This window comes from Medicago sativa, chromosome 4 (genome assembly GCF_051527215.1).
Source record: "Medicago sativa cultivar Bolivia chromosome 4, Bolivia_mono, whole genome shotgun sequence".
NCBI classification, from domain to species: domain Eukaryota; kingdom Viridiplantae; phylum Streptophyta; class Magnoliopsida; order Fabales; family Fabaceae; genus Medicago; species Medicago sativa.
Window position 1 is genome coordinate 19485441 of NC_140752.1, and position 21276 is coordinate 19506716.

The window sequence follows — 21276 nt, forward strand, 5'->3', positions numbered from 1 at the left end:
ATCACTTTTATTACAGTTGAAAAGGGTCAAACACACATGAATCAATAATCAAGGAATAACAATAAGACTGAACAAAGCAAAAAGAATTAAGAGAAATTGTGGCTGATGAAGAATATTATGATAATGAATATGATACAAGCTAACACAAAAATAGCAGAAAAATTAAAACCTGCAAGAAAATCTATGATTCAGGCCACATGTCAATTTAGCTAGAACTTAGATTCAAACAATATTATTGTGTTGTAACAATGCAAAAGAGTGAAGGGAAAGAGATAAATTCAGAAACACAAATTCAAAACAAGGATAAGAAGGGAAAGCTTTTCAGGTCATGAGGAAATACATTAAGAAACCCCGACATCGCATGAATTTCAAATGGTCAAGCCAAAAGTCATCCGTTGCAAAAAACAATCTTCCTTTGTACTCAGAGTCGTCAGAACAATTTGAGGAGTGTTTCCTTGCAAATAATCAACAACCTAAATAGAACAACATACCGTGAAAGACAGTATTAGACAACACAATACAATTGTAACTTGAAATCATCCATGACTACAACAAACTAAATCAAAATTTAGCCAGCAACAAACATATCAAAATTTAAGTTAAAACCAAATCAACAATGTCTCTCTATGTCATTATAATATTGTTCCCATCTCCATCCACATCTCGTTTAGGGATCCATATGTGGAAGATAGTGAAATCTTTGGCAATTTAAAGCTCTCTTCTCCAAGAAGACTGAAGCTCTCATCATCAAGTTTGATTTGTTTTAATTTTAAGTCAGCCCTCCCAACTTTCTCAAATAATCTCTCCTCCCAATTTTAAATAGTTTTTTTCCTAGTTTTAAACAGAGAAATTGCCAGGGCCGAAGTTAGTAGAATGATAGAGTCAATTGATATTAGAGAACAAAACATTACTTTTTCCTTCAACGTACATAAACCTATCAGATTAATTTACCATATAAAACATTTTCAAGCGGTATCAATAACATACATTTAGAATTCAATCCAGTTACACCTGCATAAATAGCAGCAAGTCACACATCACAAACAAAGTTTTTCAATATTTCCAATAAGCATAACAAATAGTTAACCAATTAACATTCTACGATATATCAGTTGAGCTCATTTACATACTAGCTCATGTTACAATTACAAATGCAGTTACCAATACAATCAAACACATATTACCCTACAAATGCAGCTCATAATACAATATAATTATAATTATGAAGAAAATGGTTAAGACTATTCCACGACCTCGGTCATCTTGTTTGTGCGATCTTCCTTACACTTGCTCGATGCCACCAGGGAGCGAAAGCAGAGACTCCGTATACATGACAACTAAATACATGACAAGTTCGGATGGACTAGTGCAGAAGGAGCGATGCCTTAATAGCTGTCCTTCATCATTATACTTCACCAATCTAGTACCAAGATTTCCTCCGATAATATCACCATTTTTTGTAGAGTACATTGGGTGAAAGTATCGATCAGGAATTGCATGAAGAGGAAGAACAAGAGTTTTAGTCCAAGACGAATGCACTTTGTATTCTTTCATCACCCATATTTCAACTGTATCATTAGCATAATCCATAGCCCATCGACTGAGAAATTCTCCATATACCCACAAACTAGAATTAACTACATAGTCAAACTCACTTGGAAGAGGCATCTCAAACAATTTTCGTTCCGTTAAATCAAAGGCAACAATGACACTCCAACCTAAATCATGACTCAAAGCCATCCAATGAATAGCCCCATTAAATAGGGACCCTTTTCTGCGACTATGATTGACATCGTAACGGAAGTGAGTACCCTCAATTTCTTTCCATTTATTATCTCTAAATGAGAAAAACCCCACATGTGTTGAAACAGCATCTTCTACCATTGGATCATAGGACAATGAAACCACCAAATAATCATCTCTTGACTGGTCATAACCAAAACCAAGTATATGAAGGCGATAAGACTGGTCATAACCAATACGATGACAATGTGCTGCTAATTTGGAGTCAAAAGGAGACACGGGCATTTGTTTTTTAAATCCCGTGGATGGATTCCATAAGTAGATGTTTGGTAGTCGATACAAAAGTATAAACCCTCTACACGAACCTCTAATTTCAACCGGAAAATAAGATTCTGGAAGCGAAAAATTAAGGTTCTGGGAAGCAGGATGATCATTAAGAAATGCTTCAAAATCTATAGATTGAATTTCATGAGATAGATATGATATGCACATAACTCTAGGAGTGTGAGTTGCGGCGGTAAGTTGAAAATGTGAATTTGCAAAGTGAGGGTCAGATATAAGAGAAAACCAAGACTTACAAACGCATTTGAAACGTATAAGAGACTTCACCGGCAACCACATCAAGATTTGAATGATCAATTCGTGAGGAAGATACAGCGTGTTCTTTTTCTTCTCCATGCTCTCTACTATCGCCTTCTTCTTCACCGTGATATGAAAAACCCTAATTTTACTCTATCAGTGTTTTAATAAGCCGAGTTTTAAACACCAACGATGATGTCATTAAACCAGGAAAAAACCGGATCGAGCCGGTTGAAAGATAAGATTTGTGCAGAATTAAAAAGCCAAGGAGAAAAAAGGACACATTGTGTTTTTTTTTATATTGTTTTACAATGTTTTTGTTCCCTTTAAAATTTTCAAATATCAAGTTTTAATCCATATAAAATTTTTCATCAATTTATAGTCCATCACAAATTTTCCATCCCAACTTTTGATCACTGCATTTAAGAAAAATCATGTGTATTCTTTGAAATTTTGTTTTATTTGGCCGTGTTTAGTATGTTATAGAAATATTTTTTTGCGAAAGTTTTATTTTTTTTAACAAGTGAGGAATTAAATATGAATTTTTAATTTTTTGATGCCTAAAAATTCAGATTTAATTCATATCTTGTTAAAACAAATTACTTTTTAAGTAGAAGATATTGTTATAATATTTTATTATAAACATGGCGATAAAAATTCATTAAAAATTGTGAAGTATACACATAATTTGATATCAAAACAAGAACCATAAGTGGCGGTAGAAGTTTTTATAGGGACCGAAAATTGATGGAAAATTTTATAGACTAAAACTTGAAATTTGAAAATTTTATAAGGACAAAAAACATATTTAAACTTTTTGTTTTTACAACTTGAAATTTGAAAATCTTATAAGGACAAAAAACATATTTAACCTTTTTGTTTTTACAAGGACACATTAAGTGCCTGTTTGGTATGACTTATTTTTTAGTTTATATAAAATAGCTTATGCAAATAAATAATTTTTTATGTATCATTCATAAGTTTCTCAAAATACTTTATGTATTATGAAGATACAATTTTCCTTGGTGGAAACTTATCATTTAACATAAAAACTTATTTGTTTGCATAAGCTATTTTCCATTAGTTCAAAAATAAGTCATTCCAAACGAGCCTCAAGTGATGTTTAAACGTCATTTATAATGTTTACATAGTACTAATATACATCTACTTTCACTATCTATTATTATATGTTTAATGCCTATTTTAACAAGTTAAAATGAAATGTATTAACCATAAAAAAGGTTCTACCCAACACAAAAAATCGAACTCAAAAGTTGAATACAGTAATATAGCTAAGGCTGAAAATGAGTCGAACCGAGTCAAACATATTTGAACTTGACTCGATTAAAATTAAATTGGCTCGAAATTCAACTCGAGTTTGTCATGAATTTTTTTTCTAGCTTGAACTCGACTTGATTCAAACTCGAAAAAAGCTCGGTTTGACTCGAATCAAATAAAAGAAAAGAGAAAAAAAAAACTCAAATGAAACAAAAAAAAAAAATTCAAACGGGTTTTTAAGACCATTTAAATTTAAAGGGAAATGTTAACCAGAAATTATAAAAGGAAATTTTGTCATGGAAAGGAATAAAAGGAAATTTTGTCATGGAAAGGAATTGCAGCACTATGAATGTAACCAAAAAAAGAATTGCAGCATTATGAACTAATCAATACACTATTGATCAATTTCCACTTGTTAAACATGTTTCTAGCTGCTCTTTTATAGCCATCTTGCTCTTTGTTGTTCAACAAAATGGCCGATGTGGGACTAATGTGTTAAGTATGTTCATGCTAGATTTTTTTTTCTTCGTTAGCTACGCAGCCTACGCTCACTCATGCAGTTTTTTCTTTTTATTTTTGTGAATTCACTCGTGCAAATGTGGTATGGATAAATAGGATATATCCTATGAAGCCCAGATACGAAATACGATACGGATACGATACTGCACCGATACGCCGATACGGAAAAATTTCAAAAATCAAGATACGATACAACTGGGATACGTTAATAAAAAAAATTATATAATTAAATGTACAATATAATTATAGACCCTAAGTGGTAACAAAATTAGGCATAGTCAACATAAATATATTAAGAAACAAAAAAAATCAGTCATAGGCTCGTAGCACATCAACATATATATAAATAATAATGACGATTAAGAGAGTAATAATTAGTCAATTACATACACAATGTATATATCCCAAAAAGAGCACCATCAGTGTTATACTATATCCAAATGAAACATTGTTAGTGTCATACTATATCGATCCAAAAAAGAAGCACTATATCCAAAAAAGAACACATCATTGGTGCAAGATAATTATTGGATATCTCCTGATACATATCGGGAAGTATTGGATAATTATTTTTTAAAAAAATAAAATTTAATCTTCGGATACTCTCCTGATACGTATCGGGAAGTATCGGGCAGGTATCGGTGCAGGATACGCAGGGGATACGATACGTCATCCATTTTGAAGTATCGGGGCTTCACGGGATATATCATTAGGAACTCTTTTCTGTGAACTCTTATATATATATATATATATATATATATATATATATATATATATATATATATATATATATATATATATATATATTGGTTCATGAACCAAACGAGCCGAGTTATACATAGTTCAGGTTCAACTATTTATTTAACGAACTTTATTTTCAACTCAAGTTCGGCTCATTTGGTTGATGAACCAAGTTCAACGAATTAATTACCGAATCGAGTCTCGAACTATTTTCGAGTTGGTTCGGTTTATTGTCATCCCTAAATATACCACAAAAAGAAATCAACAAAGCACACAAGCTAAGAGGTTTTTTTTTAATTTTATTGAATTCACCTTTGCTTCACATGAAGATTTGCACTCAGCTTGGACGATGAGCACCATTAACCTCAAGTTGGGAGTCCTTCGTCTCTCTCAATGGACGAAAGACTTCAACACCTATACACAACGTCAAACTCTGCTCAATTATGGATACGGTTCATGGAGCCTTCTTGAGAGAAGAGAATAGGCAGGATACACCTTATTTAAAATTGCAAGTGCAATCGCTACGCCTCTCACATTAGACGCTGCCACGCAAAATAGGTTTTCAGCCACTATTCCCATATTTTAGTGGATATTGGTTTATTATGACACATTTTTAATGAAGTTATGGTAGAAAGATATGGTTTTACCTTCAACTTGGAGGTGGTCTACAAATGGTTACTATTTTTCGTTTCGCATTGTAACATCATTAGCCACAGTGTATGTAAATGTCGTTGGTTGCACTCCAAGAATGTTATTGACAAGGTTGATCAAGGTAAAAAGCCGGAGCATGTTATTAGGCCAATGATTCAGAAATATGTTGAGAAAATAAAGGATGTTGGTATGTCTAAAACATTTGAAGATCCTCTTATATTGGGAAATCGACTCCACTTAAAAAATTTGTCCTTGTAACGAGCATAATCAAATACTGAAATTTATACTTTCAATTTGCGTTCATATGTTCTAGCATAATCAAACCACGGATATCGGCTGCGATGCCTTTGCCCTGTCAATCCCACCACCATAGCTTCCAAACTTTGAACTTCAACTCAATATAGTTGAAATGTGAGCAGGATAGGCTAAATGCCATTTCTTGAAGGGGAAAAAAAAGTAATTTTATCTGTTCCACTATGGATTTACTTGTAAAACTCTTTAATTTATTGCTTTCAGAATAGTTAAAAACGGTTTGTCCACAACCCTTACTCAATGGATTAATTAGCGCCACAAAATTTGAAATGATTTTCACCCTCATTGTAAAATATTGTTTTCACTCTATCAACATGGCAAATCATACCAAATTTTGTGCTGTGTGTAAAATTAAATGACTTTTACTATCAACGATTCCTCAACTTAAAAAGTTATCATTTAAAGGTATACGATCTTGTAAGACCTACCATACAAACACCACAACTTTATTAATTTCGCCATTCATTAACTCAGTGTCATTATTATTTAATTTTGAATCTTGATATGCCTCATATATAGTCTTTTCTGCCACTGAAGTAAAATCTGCCACTGAACACCATAAGCTCAAATACTTTAACCCTATGAAGCACGGACACCTCTAGGATTGGTTGTATAGTGGTGTCTGACACTCCTATGACACTCGTACGACACATGTCGCACAAGTGTCCTAAATAAGTTGTTTTTATCTTTACTTTGACATTCCTTGAACTGGTGTCTAACACCTATACAACACTTATATGAGGCATGTCGGACAACTAAGACAAATATCTGGGCTTCCACACACAGTAGATTCAAGAGTTAAAGATGTGCGATAAATGTTGAACAATAAGGGGTTATAGACATTAAAGTTGATTACAAGGTTTTTAAATTTTCGATAGTATATGGATAAATAACAACAAAATACTAGTGTATCTTGTTATAAATTCCTCAAGTTAGATGCATATGTATGTATTTTGATTCTCAATTTAGATATTGTATAAATAAATTAATATATATGTAGCGGTGTCGGTATCCTGTGGTTTTTACATTAGCGTGTCGATGTGTTGTGTCAGGTGTCCGTGTCGAAGTCTGAGCTTCTTAGCTTTTACCACTCCATTATTGGTGTACTATCCTACTTTAGAAAAATAATCAATATCATCAACTTAAATCTCAAATCCCTAAATGTTATCCCTAAATCTCTAAACAAAATATACACTAATATGTGACTTTTTTCTCTTGTTAAAAAAATGTGACTCTTTTTAAACGTTGTAGACTTTTTTTCTTCTTCAGATATACTGAATATTGTATGCTCTATAAATTGTATTGAAAATTTTATGTATTTTTTTTATGCTTAACGGTAAAACTTTGTCGAAATTATTAAACAACCAATTGTTCTCGTGAGCTTAACTCAGTTGGTATGGACAATGCATAAAAATATGCAAGGTCCGGGGTTCAAACCCCAGCCACCACAAAAAATAAAAAAACCAATTGTGTAAAAAAAAATTATGCTGATATTATTAATCTCTATTTTTTAATTTTTTATCTATTTTTTAATTTTAAATAAAAGAATGCTATATTTTGAACAAAAACAAAACAAAAATGTTATATTAATATTGTCAAATAAGATAATAAATTAGGGATTTGAGATTTTCAATTTAAGTTGGGGATATTGTTTTTTGGTTCAGGGACTAAAGTGACCATTTTCTACTTTTACTTTAGTCCCTGTGACACAATTAACAGAATTATTTCACGTCAGGGACTAAAGTGATAATGGAAGTGCAGAGTCTGGGGCTTCTTTGTATTTAATCTTGAGTCAGGGACTCATGTGACAATGAGTTGCAGAGTCAGGGACTAAAGTGACTATTCACTCATTTCTTAAATGTTGTGATCATTAATTTTTTATATGATAAAAAACTAGAGTAATAGTAGGAGGGTGTAGTATTAGATTGAGATATTTAAAAGACTTTTTAATTATAAAAAAGTTTTGTGATATTCAATCAAGACTTTTATAAAATATAAATAAATCGTGTGGTATTCAATCAAGATAATCATGACTTTTTTTTTTTCAATGCAACAAAATCTGTTGATATTCAATTAGGATTTCTCACAACTTATAAAATATCCGTTGGTATTCAAAAATCTAAGATTTTGATGCACTCTTTTATAGAATGGGTTTTATGAGATTTTTTTAGTTAGAAATATGAACACAATACTCAGTCAACAATCTCACAAAAATTTGTGAGACTTTGTGAGACTCACAATTTTCTTTTCCGTGTTGTCCAACAAAATTCCATTTTTTCATTAGTTTTCATGTGCACAGAGTCAGGAAGGTCCTTTGTTACTTTGTTATGAGTGTAGAGGCTTCTATAATTTCTTGTCGGAAGATTTTAACTCCCTGTTCAATTTATTACTTCTACTCCAAACTATTTCTTTTAAGACGACTCTACGTACTATAGAACCATTTTTAATATATGTAATACTTGGCTTCAAAGTCTGTTAAAAGTAATACCCGATGCTGGAGAAAAGGTAAACATCATATAAGCATTCAGGAAAAACACAATTAATATCTTCATAAATCCTTTGAAATTTTGGTAGTCTCTTAAAATCTTAGTATATAAATCCATAGAAATCCAAATTTAAAATCTTGAGAATTTTTTAAAATCTTAAAAGTCATTGAAGGCTTGCATAGTCTTTTAAAATCCACTGACTTTTTCATGCAAAAATTGTCTTTTAAAATGCTAATCCAATACACCCCGTAAACTGCATTTTGTTTTTTTGTTTTGAAAATGTAAATGATGCTCCCTAAATTTTGTAAGGTAAGTTAAAATACTCTCTCCATAGTACCTCTTTGCATAGTCTAATTGATAGAAACATTGCAATGTGTACGGGTTGAAGTTCAAATCTTATATTTTATTTATCGTAAGAGATGAAATTGTCTATTAAGCTATTTGGCAATTTTTTTTTTATCTCTCCGTCAAGTAGCTCTGTTATGTATTGATGTGTCAAGTTAAGTCACATCATGTTGTCCAAGTTTCATACCAGTTAGAAACTCTTATTTTTGAATAAATTTATTGAGTTTAAGTGATTAATGAGCTTTGGTAATGAATAAATTGTTCTGAAGATCTCGAGTTCGATTTTTAGGTAAAACAATTCTTGGTAAGAATTTACTTACAACACAACCAAAATTCTCTTAGGGCTCTTTTCCTGAGAACCGAAAGAGTAACACAAAAAAATACTTAAGTTTTTTTTTTTTTTTAAAAAAATTACTATGGGATTTAATTTATTAAAAATATGGGAGTTACAGTCACTAGACTATTTGACCAAAAAAAAACATTATTTTTTTTTTGACAAAAAAAATTGTTTATGTTCATGTATGTAAACGAGCATGTCAGGTTGTAACTCGTGAATGGGAGCGGTCGAGGATAAATAATTCGATAGAGTTATTTTTAACATTTTGAGCAATTAAAGGCGTTTAAATAGCAATTTTCTAAATGTTTTGTTAACTCTTTATAATGATATGAGCCCAAACCCACTACTCTCTCTTACAATTTCGCGTAGATACTTTCTTTACCATTGCGTGTCTTTCATTTTCATTTTGTCTTCTTCACCGTTTGAAAATTTAGGGTTTAATCAAAGCACAGTGAAGAGTAATGTTGCTCAAAGCATGGATCTTCCTCAAGAACTGATCATTCAATTTCTGTCGAGGTTACCGGTGACGTCACTTATATTTTTCAAATGCATTTGTAAGTTATGGTTTTCTATTATCCCTGATCCTCACTTTGCAAATTCACATTTCCAACTTAACCTTGCAAAACACACTCGTAGAGGGTTTATATTCTTGTACCGTCATCCGAACATATACATTTGAAATCCATCTACCGGATCGAAAAGACAAATACTTATGTCTGCTTTTAATACCAAAGCGTATATTAATCTATATGGTTTTGGTTATGATCAGTCTAGAGATGATTATGTGGTGGTTTTATTGTCCAATAAAGTTAATCCACTCTTAGTTGGTGTTCCTCAATCACATTTGGAGTTTTTCTCGTTTAGAGACAATACATGGAAAGAAATCGAGGGTACTCACTTACCTTATGGCGACGATTATAGAGAAGGAGAAGGGGTGCTTTTTAATGGAGCTATTCATTGGTTGTCTTCGCGTCATGATATAACTTTGTATGTCATTGTTGGCTTTGATTTAACGGAAAGGAAATTGTTTGAGATGCCTCTTCCAAATGATGTTGATCACAGCGAATTAGTACATTCTGGTTTGTGGGTATCTGGAGAATTTCTCAGTATATGGGTTAAGGATACTGCTAATGATACAATTGAAATATGAGTGATGAAAGTATACAAAATGCATTTGTCTTGGACTAAGACTCTTGTTCTTCCTCATCATGTCATTCCTGGTCACTACTTTAACCCTCTGTACTATTCCAGATTTGCGGACTACTTTCACCCCATGTATTCTACAGAAAATGGTGATATTATTGGAAAATATGGTGGTACTAAATTGGTGAAGTATAATGACAAAGGACGGTTTTTAGGGCATCACTCCTTCTGCAACAGTCCATCCGAAGTTGTCGTGTATACCGAGTCTCTACTTTCACTCTCTGGTGACAATGAGCATGTTTAGGAAGATGGCACAAACAAGAACAATGAGGTTGTGAAATATTCTCCTTCATTGTTTTATTTATGTTGTATTATGAACTCTTGATTGGCTGCATTTGTAACATGTGCTGAGGTGCTATGTTTTGAAATGTTTATTCATGTGTAACGAAATAAGTTTTTTTTTATTCATGTGTATCTATTAAGATATTCATCTTGTATCGGTTCGTGGTAAGGATATCTTGCATACAGAATTTTGGTCATCCTTAATTATATGTCTAACCCGAATAACGTCGGTAAATGCTCTACTAGTTTAGCATAAAAGAAAACAATTTAGTGTTGGAGGTTTACAATTAGCATTTCGCCCACAGGAAACGAAGCCTGTAAACGAGCATAACGGGTTGTAACTTGTGAATGGGAGCGGTCGAGGATAATGATTTGATTGTCGTATTTAACATTTTGAGTTGCCTGTGAGCAATTAATGGCGTTTAAATAGCAAATTTCTAAATGTTTTGTAAGTTAACCCTTTGTAACGATGTGATCCCAAGCCCACTACTCTCTCTCTCTCTCTCTCTCCTACCATTACGTGTAGATATATTTTCTTTACCACTGCGTGTCTTTTGCTTTCATTTTGTCTTCAGCACCGTTTGAAAAATTAAGGCTTGATCAAAGCAGAGTGTGAAGAGTAACGTTGAAGAGCATGGATCTCCCTCAGGAACTGATCATTCAATTTCTGTTGAGGTTACCGGTGAAGTCTCTTATATTTTTCAAATGCATTTGTAAGTTATGGTTTTCTATTATCTCTGATCCTCACTTTGCAAATTCACATTTCCAACTTAACTTTGCAAAACACACTCGTAGATTTTTATGCATATCAGCTCTATCTCCTGAAATTCGATCTATCGATTTCGATGCATTTCTTAACGATGCTCCTGCTTCACCCAACTTTAACTGTTTCCTTCCAGACTCTTATTTTCCCCTTGAAATTAAAGGGTCATGTAGAGGGTTTATATTCTTGTACTGTCATCGGAACATATACATTTGGAATCCATCCACCGGATCGAAAAGACAAATACTTATGTCTCATTTTAATTCGAAAGCGTATATTAATCTATATGGTTTTGGTTATGATCAGTCTAGAGATGATTATGTGGTGGTTTTATTGTCCAATAAAGTTAATCCATTCTTAGTTGGTGTTCCTCAATCACATTTGGAGTTTTTCTCGTTTAGAGACAATACTTGGAAAGAAATCGAGGGTAATCACTTACCTTATGGCGACGATTATAGAGAAGGAGAAGGGGTGGTTTTTAATGGGGCTATTCATTGGTTGTCTTCGCGTCGTGATTTAGTTTTGGATGTCATCGTTGGCTTTGATTTAATAGAAAGGAAATTGTTTGAGATGCCTCTTCCAAATGATGTTGATCATAGAGCATTAGTACATTCTGGTTTGTGGGTATCTGGAGAATTTCTGAGTATATGGGTTAAGGATATTGATAATGATACAATTGAAATATGGGTGATGAAAGAATACAAAGTGCATTCGTCTTGGACTAAGACTCTTGTTCTTCCTCAGCAAGTCATTCCTGGTCACTACTTTAACCCTCTGTACTATTCCAGATTTGCGGACTACTTTCACCCTATGTATTCTACAGAAAATGGTGATATTATTGGAAAATATGGTGGTATTAGATTGGTGAAGTATAATGACAAAGGACAGTTTTTAGGGCATCACTCCTTCAGCAACAGTCCATCCGAAGTTGTCGTGTATACAGAGTCGCTACTTTCACTCTCTGGTGACAATGAGCTTGTTTAAGAAGATGACACAAACAAGAACAATGAGGTTCTGAAATATTCTCCTTCATTGTTTTATTTATATTGTATTATGAACTCGAGTGGCTGCATTTGTAACATATGCTGAGCCGCTATGTCATGAAATGTTTATTAGTTTACTATTTGTCATATTCTTGTCGGAAATATTAACAACTTTCTTTCTTTTTATGCTTCAATGTTATTTATGTATGTATAACTGGATTGCATTGTAAATGTTTGGATGAGTTTTTGCATGTTGAAGGATAAAGAAGGTTTCGCTCTTTAATTTTCAACTTTAGCTCCTTCCATTTCTCTGTTTTCAACTAGGAAAGATTAAGAAAACTAATTTCAAATTAATGAGCTACTGCACATGAATTCATAAGACATTTAGATTATAAGAAACATTTAAATCACCCCATGATCATAAATAGTGTTGCAATTACAAGTTAATGTCTTAACGCTTCATTTAATGTATAATGCAAATATTTACTGAGCAGATTTTTTTACACATCTGCAATGCATGTTTAAATTTAACAAAAATAAGATAGATTTTTTTGTTAAAATGTAACACATACATCTAGATGTCCTTTTCTCTTCTTAAGTTTGCAAAGTCATATATCAGTAGGAAATACTACTAGAGGACTAGAGGAAACATTCTTTTAAAGCTAGAATAAAGAAGTAGCTTGACGAAAAGTAGTATAAAAAGGTTCATTATCTCATTGTGCACCTTACATGTAGAGTATATATGCAAGCATTCCTCTAAAAGCTTTTCTTTTCTTTATTAAATGAGAAATTTTATAAGGCAGATAAAATTTGAGAAAACTGGTTATGAATTGGATGGAGTCCTGATTTCATTTCTTCTTGTCATATTATCTGTTGGATGATAAATTATTCAATCATTGCTTGTAAATGGTGAAATGATATTCATTCATTGTTTGTAAATGGTGAAATGGAATAGACTATCTGTTGGATGATAAATTATTCAATCATTGCTTGTAAATGGTGAAAGATATTCATTCATTGTTTGTAAATGGTGAAATGGAATAGACAAGCAATCGATGTTTTATATCTAATGAGAATCACTCAACAGGGTAACCCTATGACCTATAGTCTCCATAATATATTGTGGTTATATGGAATTGACAGGAATGATTTTTTATGCTTTATATTGCTCTAGCCTGTATATAAAAAATCATATTTTCGTCATTATTCTTATTTATTTATGTTCATTATGTTTTAGGCTTTGTTCAATGTCAGCATTCTCATTATTTATTTATGTTCAATGTCAGCACACATATAACTGATTTGCTGCTATGAGATGATGCACATCATATCATGTTCCCGAAGATTATTAGTGTATAGAATCAATTTGCATAGTTGGAAAACCCAGTTTAGCATAATCATAGGAATCTGTTAGGCATATTTTCTGGATGTTTGTTCAATTGCTCCTGTTTGAAAGGATGCTAAAACCTTGTGCAGATGAAGAATCTCAAAATTGTTAGGAATGCAACATTTTCAACAGGACCCATCAAAGTCCTTTCTGATCCTGAGAAAATTGTTGACTTCATAGTCCTCTTATATTGGGAAATACACTCCACTTAAAAAAGATAGGTTCTGAAAATTATACTTTCAATTTGTGTGTATATGTTCATCTTTATAGATATATAGAGAAAGAGATAGATTCTTCTATAGAAATGCATGTAACAAGTAACTTTTAGACACCACGGATAATGGCTGCGATGCATGTCAATCCCACTACCAAAGCTTCCAAACTTTTAACTCGTAATAAGGACAACTCCAAAAACATTAATTTTATATGTTCCACAATGGATTTTGCTGGTAGAACTCTTTAATTTCTTGCTTTCAGAATAGTTAAAAACTGTTTGTCCACAACCCTTGTTATGGAAATTGTGAAAAGTGTAATTTCATTTCTCTTGAATGAATCAGTTGATACAAGGAGTATATATAGAGATACATTGCTCCTAATTACAAGCTAATCACAATTATTCATTAAGCTAACTGATATTACTTGCAGCGCAAGTTATTGGGCTATCATTCTTATTCTCATCCTTATCATTCTCTAATAGTCCCCCACAAGCTGGGACATGGTATATGTCTAGCATTCCCAGCTTGGACAAAAGTATGTGAAATGGTTGGGGAAGGAGAGGCTTGGTGAAGAAATCTGCTAGCTGTTCCTTGGAAGAGACTGGCAGAAGTTTCATGATCCCTGCTTGCACCTTTTCTCTGACCAGGTGGCAATCAATTTCTAAATGCTTCGTCCTTTCATGAAACACAGGGTTTGCAGCTATGTGAATGGCACTCTGATTATCACAATAAAGAACAGGAGGCTTTAAGAGAGACACATGCAAATCCTTCAGTAAATATAGGATCCATTGAAGCTCACAAGTGGCAGCTCCCAATGCTCTATACTCTGCTTCAGAAGAGGATCTAGAAACTGTTAATTGTTTCTTAGTTCTCCATGAAATCAAAGATTTGCCAAGATAGAAGCATTGACCAGATATGGACCTCCTAGAATCAAGGCACCCTGCCCAATCAGCATCTGAGAAACCTGAAAGCATCAGAGAAGAATCTCTTGGGAAGAAAAGACCCTGGCCTGGACATTTCTTCAAGTATCTCAAAACCCTTGTGGCAGCTTGAAAGTGTTTCTCAGTGGGAGAAGAGAGAAACTGGCTGAGCTGCTGAGTGGCAAAAGTTATGTCTGGTCTAGTGTTGGTTAGATATATCAACCTACCAATTAATCTTCTATATGCAGGAATGTCATGATATGGAGAACTGGGATCTTGATGCAGTTTGCATGATGGGTCAGAGGGAGTTGAAACTGGTTTAGAACCCAAATGACCTGAATCTGAGAGAAGATCCAGACAATATTTTCTCTGGCATAATGAAATACCAAGAGAAGAATGAGCCACTTCTAAACCAAGGAAGTATTTCAGTTGACCCAAATCTTTTATCTTGAAGGCTGAATGCAAAATGTCTTTGATGCATTGAAATTCATGCAGAGAAGTACCAGCAATTATAACATCATCAACATAAACCAACAAAATAGTGAAAGAAGTAGCAGTTTGCTTAATAAACAATGAGTGATCAGAGTTGGACTGTGTATAGTGATGATGAATAAGGAGAGAAGTGAGTTTCTCATACCACTTTCTACTTGCTTGTTTAAGACCATAAAGAGATTTCATGAGCTTGCAGACTTGATTTGGCTTATCAGTAACAACACCTGGTGGCACAATCATGTAAACATCTTCTTGTAAGTCACCATGCAAAAAAGCATTGTTTACATCTAATTGGTGAATGTGCCAATTATTGATGGAGGCAAGAGCAATAACTGTTCTCACTGTGGTAAGCTTGGCAACAGGTGAATAGGTGTCAAAGTAGTCAAGTCCTTCAATCTGATTGTAACCCTTAGCAACCAATCTTGCCTTATATCTCTCTATGGTACCATCTGCATGATGTTTGATTTTGTAAATCCACCTGCATCCTATAGGTTTGATGTCAGGTGGCAAATCCACCAGTTTCCAAGTGCCAGTATTTGCAAGAGCATTAAGCTCAGCTTGCATAGCTTGCTGCCAACAAGTGTGTTTGCTTGCTTCATCATATGTGTTTGGTTCAGATTGAGAGTCAATAGACAGAGTGAACACACAATGGGAAGGAGACAAAGCACTATATGACACAGAGTCAGAAATTGGGTACTTGACAGACAAATCAGATGAAACATGACTGCAGACATAGTCTTGCAAATGAGATGGAGGATGTGATATTCTAGATGATTGCCTAATAACAGGTGGTGGAGGTGGTGTAGGTGATGATGGTTCATTATTAGGAGGGTCAGGATCAATAATAGGTGTATGAATGGAAGGTGAAGTGGTAATAGGTGAGTTGCTTGCATTACAAGGTACAAATGAAAAATAGTCCCATGAAGTTGTAATTGAGGATGGATTTGAATGATATGGCAATATATGTTCATGGTATATAACATTTCTAGAAATGTAAATCTCTCTAGAATGTAAATCTAAAAGGACAGAACCTTTGAATCCTACAGAGTAACCCAAGAAAACTGATTTTCTTGCTCTTGGAGATAACTTGGTTCTGTGAGATTGAAGAGTTGAGGAGAAACACAATGAACCAAAAACTTTAAAGGATTCAAGGTCAGGCAATTTATTGTGAAGTAATTGATAGGGAGATTTATTGTGAAGATTAGGAGCAGTGACCCTATTGATAATGAAAGTAGCATGAAGAAGAGCATATGTCCAATAACAAGATGGAAGTTTGGATTGATATAAGAGAGCTCTTCCTACATTGAGAATATGTTGGTGTTTTCTTTCTACTCTACCATTTTGTTGAGGTGTTTCAACACATGACCTATGATGCAAAATGCCTTTGGATGCATAAAAGGAGTTAAGCAAGAATTCAGGTCCATTATCTGTTCTTATGGTTTTAGGAGTGATGTGAAATTGGTTTTCAATGAGACAAATGAAGTTTTTGACATGTTGAGAGACTTCAGATTTGGATTTTAACAGGACAATCCAAACAAACCTGCTATAATCATCTAGAATGGTAAGAAAATACCTATGATTATGAACAGATGTGGTGGACAAAGGGCCCCAAATATCAAAGTGCAAAAGCTGAAATTTGCTAGTAGCAACAGACAAACTAGTGGGAAAAGGCAATTTTCTTTGTTTAGCAAAATGACATATATCACAAGTAGCATGAGAATCAAAATTAAGACTAGGATACAACTGAGACATGTGAGAGAGTCTCTTATTAGAAACATGCCCTAGTCTGAAATGCCATAAAGCAGAAGCAGGAAGAGTAAAATTTGTAGTAGCATTATTGACAAAGGTTTTATTAGGCAAAGAAGATTGAAAGAAACCTAAATCTAATCTATAGAGACCTTCAATTTGATTACCCAAACCAATCATCTTCTGGGAGTGAAGATCCTGTAAGAAACATTTCTTGTTATGAAAATTGGCATGACAATTCAGAGACTCACAAACTTTAGATATAGATATCAGATTGAAATTAAAATGAGGAGAAAATAGGACATTGTCAAGATAGAATTTAGGTGAAAAATGAATGGTACCAGCATGTTCAACTAAGACAGAAGTACCATTTGGAAAATTAACAGGTTTAGGCAAAATTTTATGATAAGAAGTGAACCAGTGTGTGGAAGAGACAATGTGTTCATTGGCTCCTGAATCTAAGAGCCATATGTCAGATTTTGAAGCTATGGAACAAGAGAATATGGAAGATATACCTGACAAAGGGTTAGAAATGACATTATTGGCACTGGCACCAGAAGAAGAAACTGATGATGAAGGAAGCAAGTTCACTTGTTGAAGCAAGTTTAGAAGCTGATCATATTGTTCTTGTGAAATACTAGCATTGGAAGAGGCTGCATCATTGCTATTGCCTGGTGGTGCTTCAATATTTTCATTGCTACTTGAAGCATTAACAGAAGGTGCTTGCTTCTGAAAGTTGGGAGGATAACCATGCTTGGCATAGCAATAATCAACTGTATGATTAGATCTGCCACAAAAACTGCAATGTCTGGGAGGTTTTGAACCAGGAGAAATGCCTTTACCCCTCCCTTGAGACTTGTTTCGTGAATCAAAAGCATTAACTAAAGAAACTGATTCAGGTAATGAAGAAGCTATAGATGAATTGTTGCTTTCTTCCTGAATTACCAAAGAGTAAACCTTGTTGATTGATGGAAGAGGATCCATCATTAGAACCTGAGTTTTCACCACAACAAATTGATCATTCAGTCCTGTAAGAAACTGAATGACTTGATCTTCAAGTCTAAAATTGCGTGCTTCTCTCATAGCAGCACAACGACAAGGATTTGGACAAGTGCAATGTGGCATAGGTCTATGAGAGTTCAATTCCTCCCATAGAGTACGCATCTCAGTGAAGTACTCTAGAACAGTTTTAGAACCTTGTTTCAAGTTGTTAATTGTGGAACGCAAAGTAGCTATGCGAATTCTATCAGCTTTAGCAAAACGTTCCTTAAGGTCAAGCCAAGCATCAATGGCGGATTCATGGAAAACCAGTGTTTGTGCAATTTGCGGTGAAACAAAGTTGATAATCCATGATTGAACGAGATGATTACATCGTTCCCAAGCACTACGATTCAAATCATCCTCATCAGGAATTTCCATTGAACCGTCAACAAATTTCAATTTGTTTTTCGCGCCAAAAGCTCGAATCATGGAGCGACTCCATGCGAGGTAATTGGATCCATCCAAGAGCGGTGTAACAATAACGGAGTTAGGACCTTCGCTTGGATGTACGTAGAAAACGGATTCAGTATCAGGTTGAGTATTGTTGTTGCGAGGCATGGCGAAAAACAGAGCAACGAGACGAGACGAGAAAAAGATGAAGAAAACGAGATGATTCAAAGATGAATCAACAAGAAATCAAGAAGAAACTCGAAGAAATCAATGGAGTTTCACAGAGAATCCATGGCGGATCGAAGAAGATGATGAAGAAAATTTGTTGTAACTAACTTTGTAACAAACTTTGGAGAGAGAAAGAAAGGCTCTAGATACCATGTTATGGAAATTGTGAAAAGTGTAATTTCATTTCTCTTGAATGAATCAGTTGATACAAGGAGTATATATAGAGATACATTGCTCCTAATTACAAGCTAATCACAATTATTCATTAAGCTAACTGATATTACTTGCAGCGCAAGTTATTGGGCTATCATTCTTATTCTCATCCTTATCATTCTCTAATAACCCTCACTAAATGGATTACTCCCACAAAATTTGAAATGATTTTTACCCTCATTGTAAAATATCGTTTTCACTCTAACTAACATGGCAAATTATTCCAAATTATTATTATTCAATTATCATTATAATGATTCCTGAATTATTTTGATTTTTCATGCATTGAATTTTTCATGCATTGATTTGGTATTATCTTAACCTTTCTCGGTCCTTATTCATCACATTGATTTAGCAGTACATGCTCTGAAGAAAGATCTTTGTAGTCTTAATAGCATTCATACCAATTAAAGGAATAAGATTGCCATATATACAAAGGGTCTTATAGTCACTAGGCTACTTAACAAAAAAATAAAATATAAGGACCTATTTATATATATTTTTAATTTATTCTCGTGTCTATAGTTTTCATCATTTAATGTGAGATACTATTTTTCATTCATTTTTTCATTAACACTATGTTTGGTATAGAAGAGAAGTTGTGAAGAGAGAAATAGGTAAGAGAGAGTATGAGAAGAGAGAAAAAGGTGAGAAATAGAGTAGATTTAATAGGTTGTTTGTTACAAGAGAGGAAGGAGAGAAATAGAGAAGAGATAAGTGTGTTTAATTTTTGAAAAGACCAAAATATCCTTACACTAAGAAAGTTATTATACAACTTTATCATAATTGAGTTTAATTTTGGAATGAAGTTAATGCATTTTAATTTTAATTTTACTTCATTAAGAAATTAAAATAGTTTTTTCAAACACAATTAAATATGAAAACAACATATAATTTATTAATTAAATTAATTATTAGTTTGATATGATTTAATTTTATTTTTGAGGAAATGATTTATTTTTTTTAATTTCAATTTTGAACAAACAACCGTATAAAAACAGTATATTCTATATTTTTCTTTATTAGAGTATAACGGCTCCCGTATCCAGTAAAATGAAATTTGAAGTAGAACAAAAAAATGAAATCTAAAAAACTGTTGAGAAAAAAAAATATAAATAAACTTTAGAAACTAATGGCCAATATAGTCAATTCTCCATTTCTTCTCACTTTCTCGGCACAAGTAGGGAGAAGTATAAAAGCTGTGGGATCCACTATTTTTTAGTCTCTCTTCTCAACTTCTTTCATAACCAAACAAGAGAAGTTATCACTCTCTCTTCAATTTCTCTCTCACCTAATTCTCTCTTTCCTATTTATACTCAACCAAACAAAGTGTAAGAGTGTGTTTGGTAGTGAGAAGAAAGTAAGAAGAGAGAAATAGGTGAGAGAGAGTGTGGGAAGAGAGAAATATGTGAGAAATAGAGTAGATTTGATGTATTGTTTGGTACAAGAGAAAGAAGAGAGAAAAAGAAGAGAAAGAAGTGTGTCTGATTTTTGAAATGACAAAAATATCCTTATACTATATATACAAATATATGTGTCATTTTATTTATTTTAGTTAAACTAAGGCCAAATAAATTAACTTTCCACTGATCAACAAAAAATAAAAATTCACATTCCACAATAAAAAAGAAAATAATTTTACGTCAATTAACAATTGCAAAGTAGTAGTAGTAGTAGTAGTAATAATAATAATAATAATAATAATAATAATAATAATAACAACAACAACAACTAAAGTGAAATACTATAATGTAATATATCTTTTTTTTATCCAAATATATATCTTATGAGATGGGAAATTAAAAAAAAAATCTTGCAAACTATGACAGGTTCATTCGCAATGCTGGAATAACAACCAACCACAATGTGTAAAAAATAAATTAAAATCCACAACTTATAAAAAAAGAAAAACAGAAGTTCACAAGGTACACAAGGGTATTGCTGGAAAAAAGATAAACTAAGCCATTTCTCTCTTTCTCGGCAGTTTAGGGAAGAAACAAAAAGTGGGTGGGGTCCATACATTTTGGGTGTCTCTTCCCTCTTTCTCTCCTAACCAAACATGATGAGTTAACAATCTCTCTTATAACTCTCTCCTCCCTAACTCTCGTCTCCAACTCTCTCCTACCAAACACACCCTAAAAAAACACAATGGTGAAGCCATGAGAGAGACGACATTCACCGCTAAAAGTCAGGAACAAAATTTAAACGCCCTGAAACAATGGAACATGATCCATGTCGATGTCTTGGCGATATGAGTTTTACAATTTTTCAGACGCCTCTCATAATTTTACAAAATTTGGTTTCGGATCAATTAATCAACAGAAGCAATAAAAAAAAAACTCCCTTTATTTCTATACAAACTGGGATCTCCATCTCTCTCTCATCAAATTTCTCTCTGAGGTGAGGCAGTAGTCAATGGCGA

General features: G+C 33.3%; 2 protein-coding genes and 1 pseudogene across 2 annotated transcripts; 2 read left to right on the forward strand and 1 right to left on the reverse strand.

The window, feature by feature from the left end:
* Positions 1-962: 962 nt before the first annotated feature.
* On the reverse strand, positions 963-2427 carry LOC146927013 (F-box/kelch-repeat protein At3g06240-like). Its single transcript, XM_085700420.1, has one exon. The coding sequence runs from the start codon at positions 2419-2421 to the stop codon at positions 1282-1284; it is 1140 nt and encodes a 379-aa protein (XP_085556546.1). The 5' UTR covers positions 2422-2427; the 3' UTR covers positions 963-1281.
* A 7039-nt stretch (positions 2428-9466) lies between these two features.
* On the forward strand, positions 9467-10537 carry LOC146927014 (F-box protein CPR1-like; annotated as a pseudogene).
* Positions 10538-11066: 529 nt separating this feature from the next.
* On the forward strand, positions 11067-12512 carry LOC146927015 (F-box/kelch-repeat protein At3g06240-like). Its single transcript, XM_085700430.1, has one exon. It carries the CDS (start codon positions 11111-11113, stop codon positions 12221-12223), a length of 1113 nt encoding a protein of 370 aa, XP_085556556.1. The 5' UTR covers positions 11067-11110; the 3' UTR covers positions 12224-12512.
* Positions 12513-21276: the final 8764 nt, after the last annotated feature.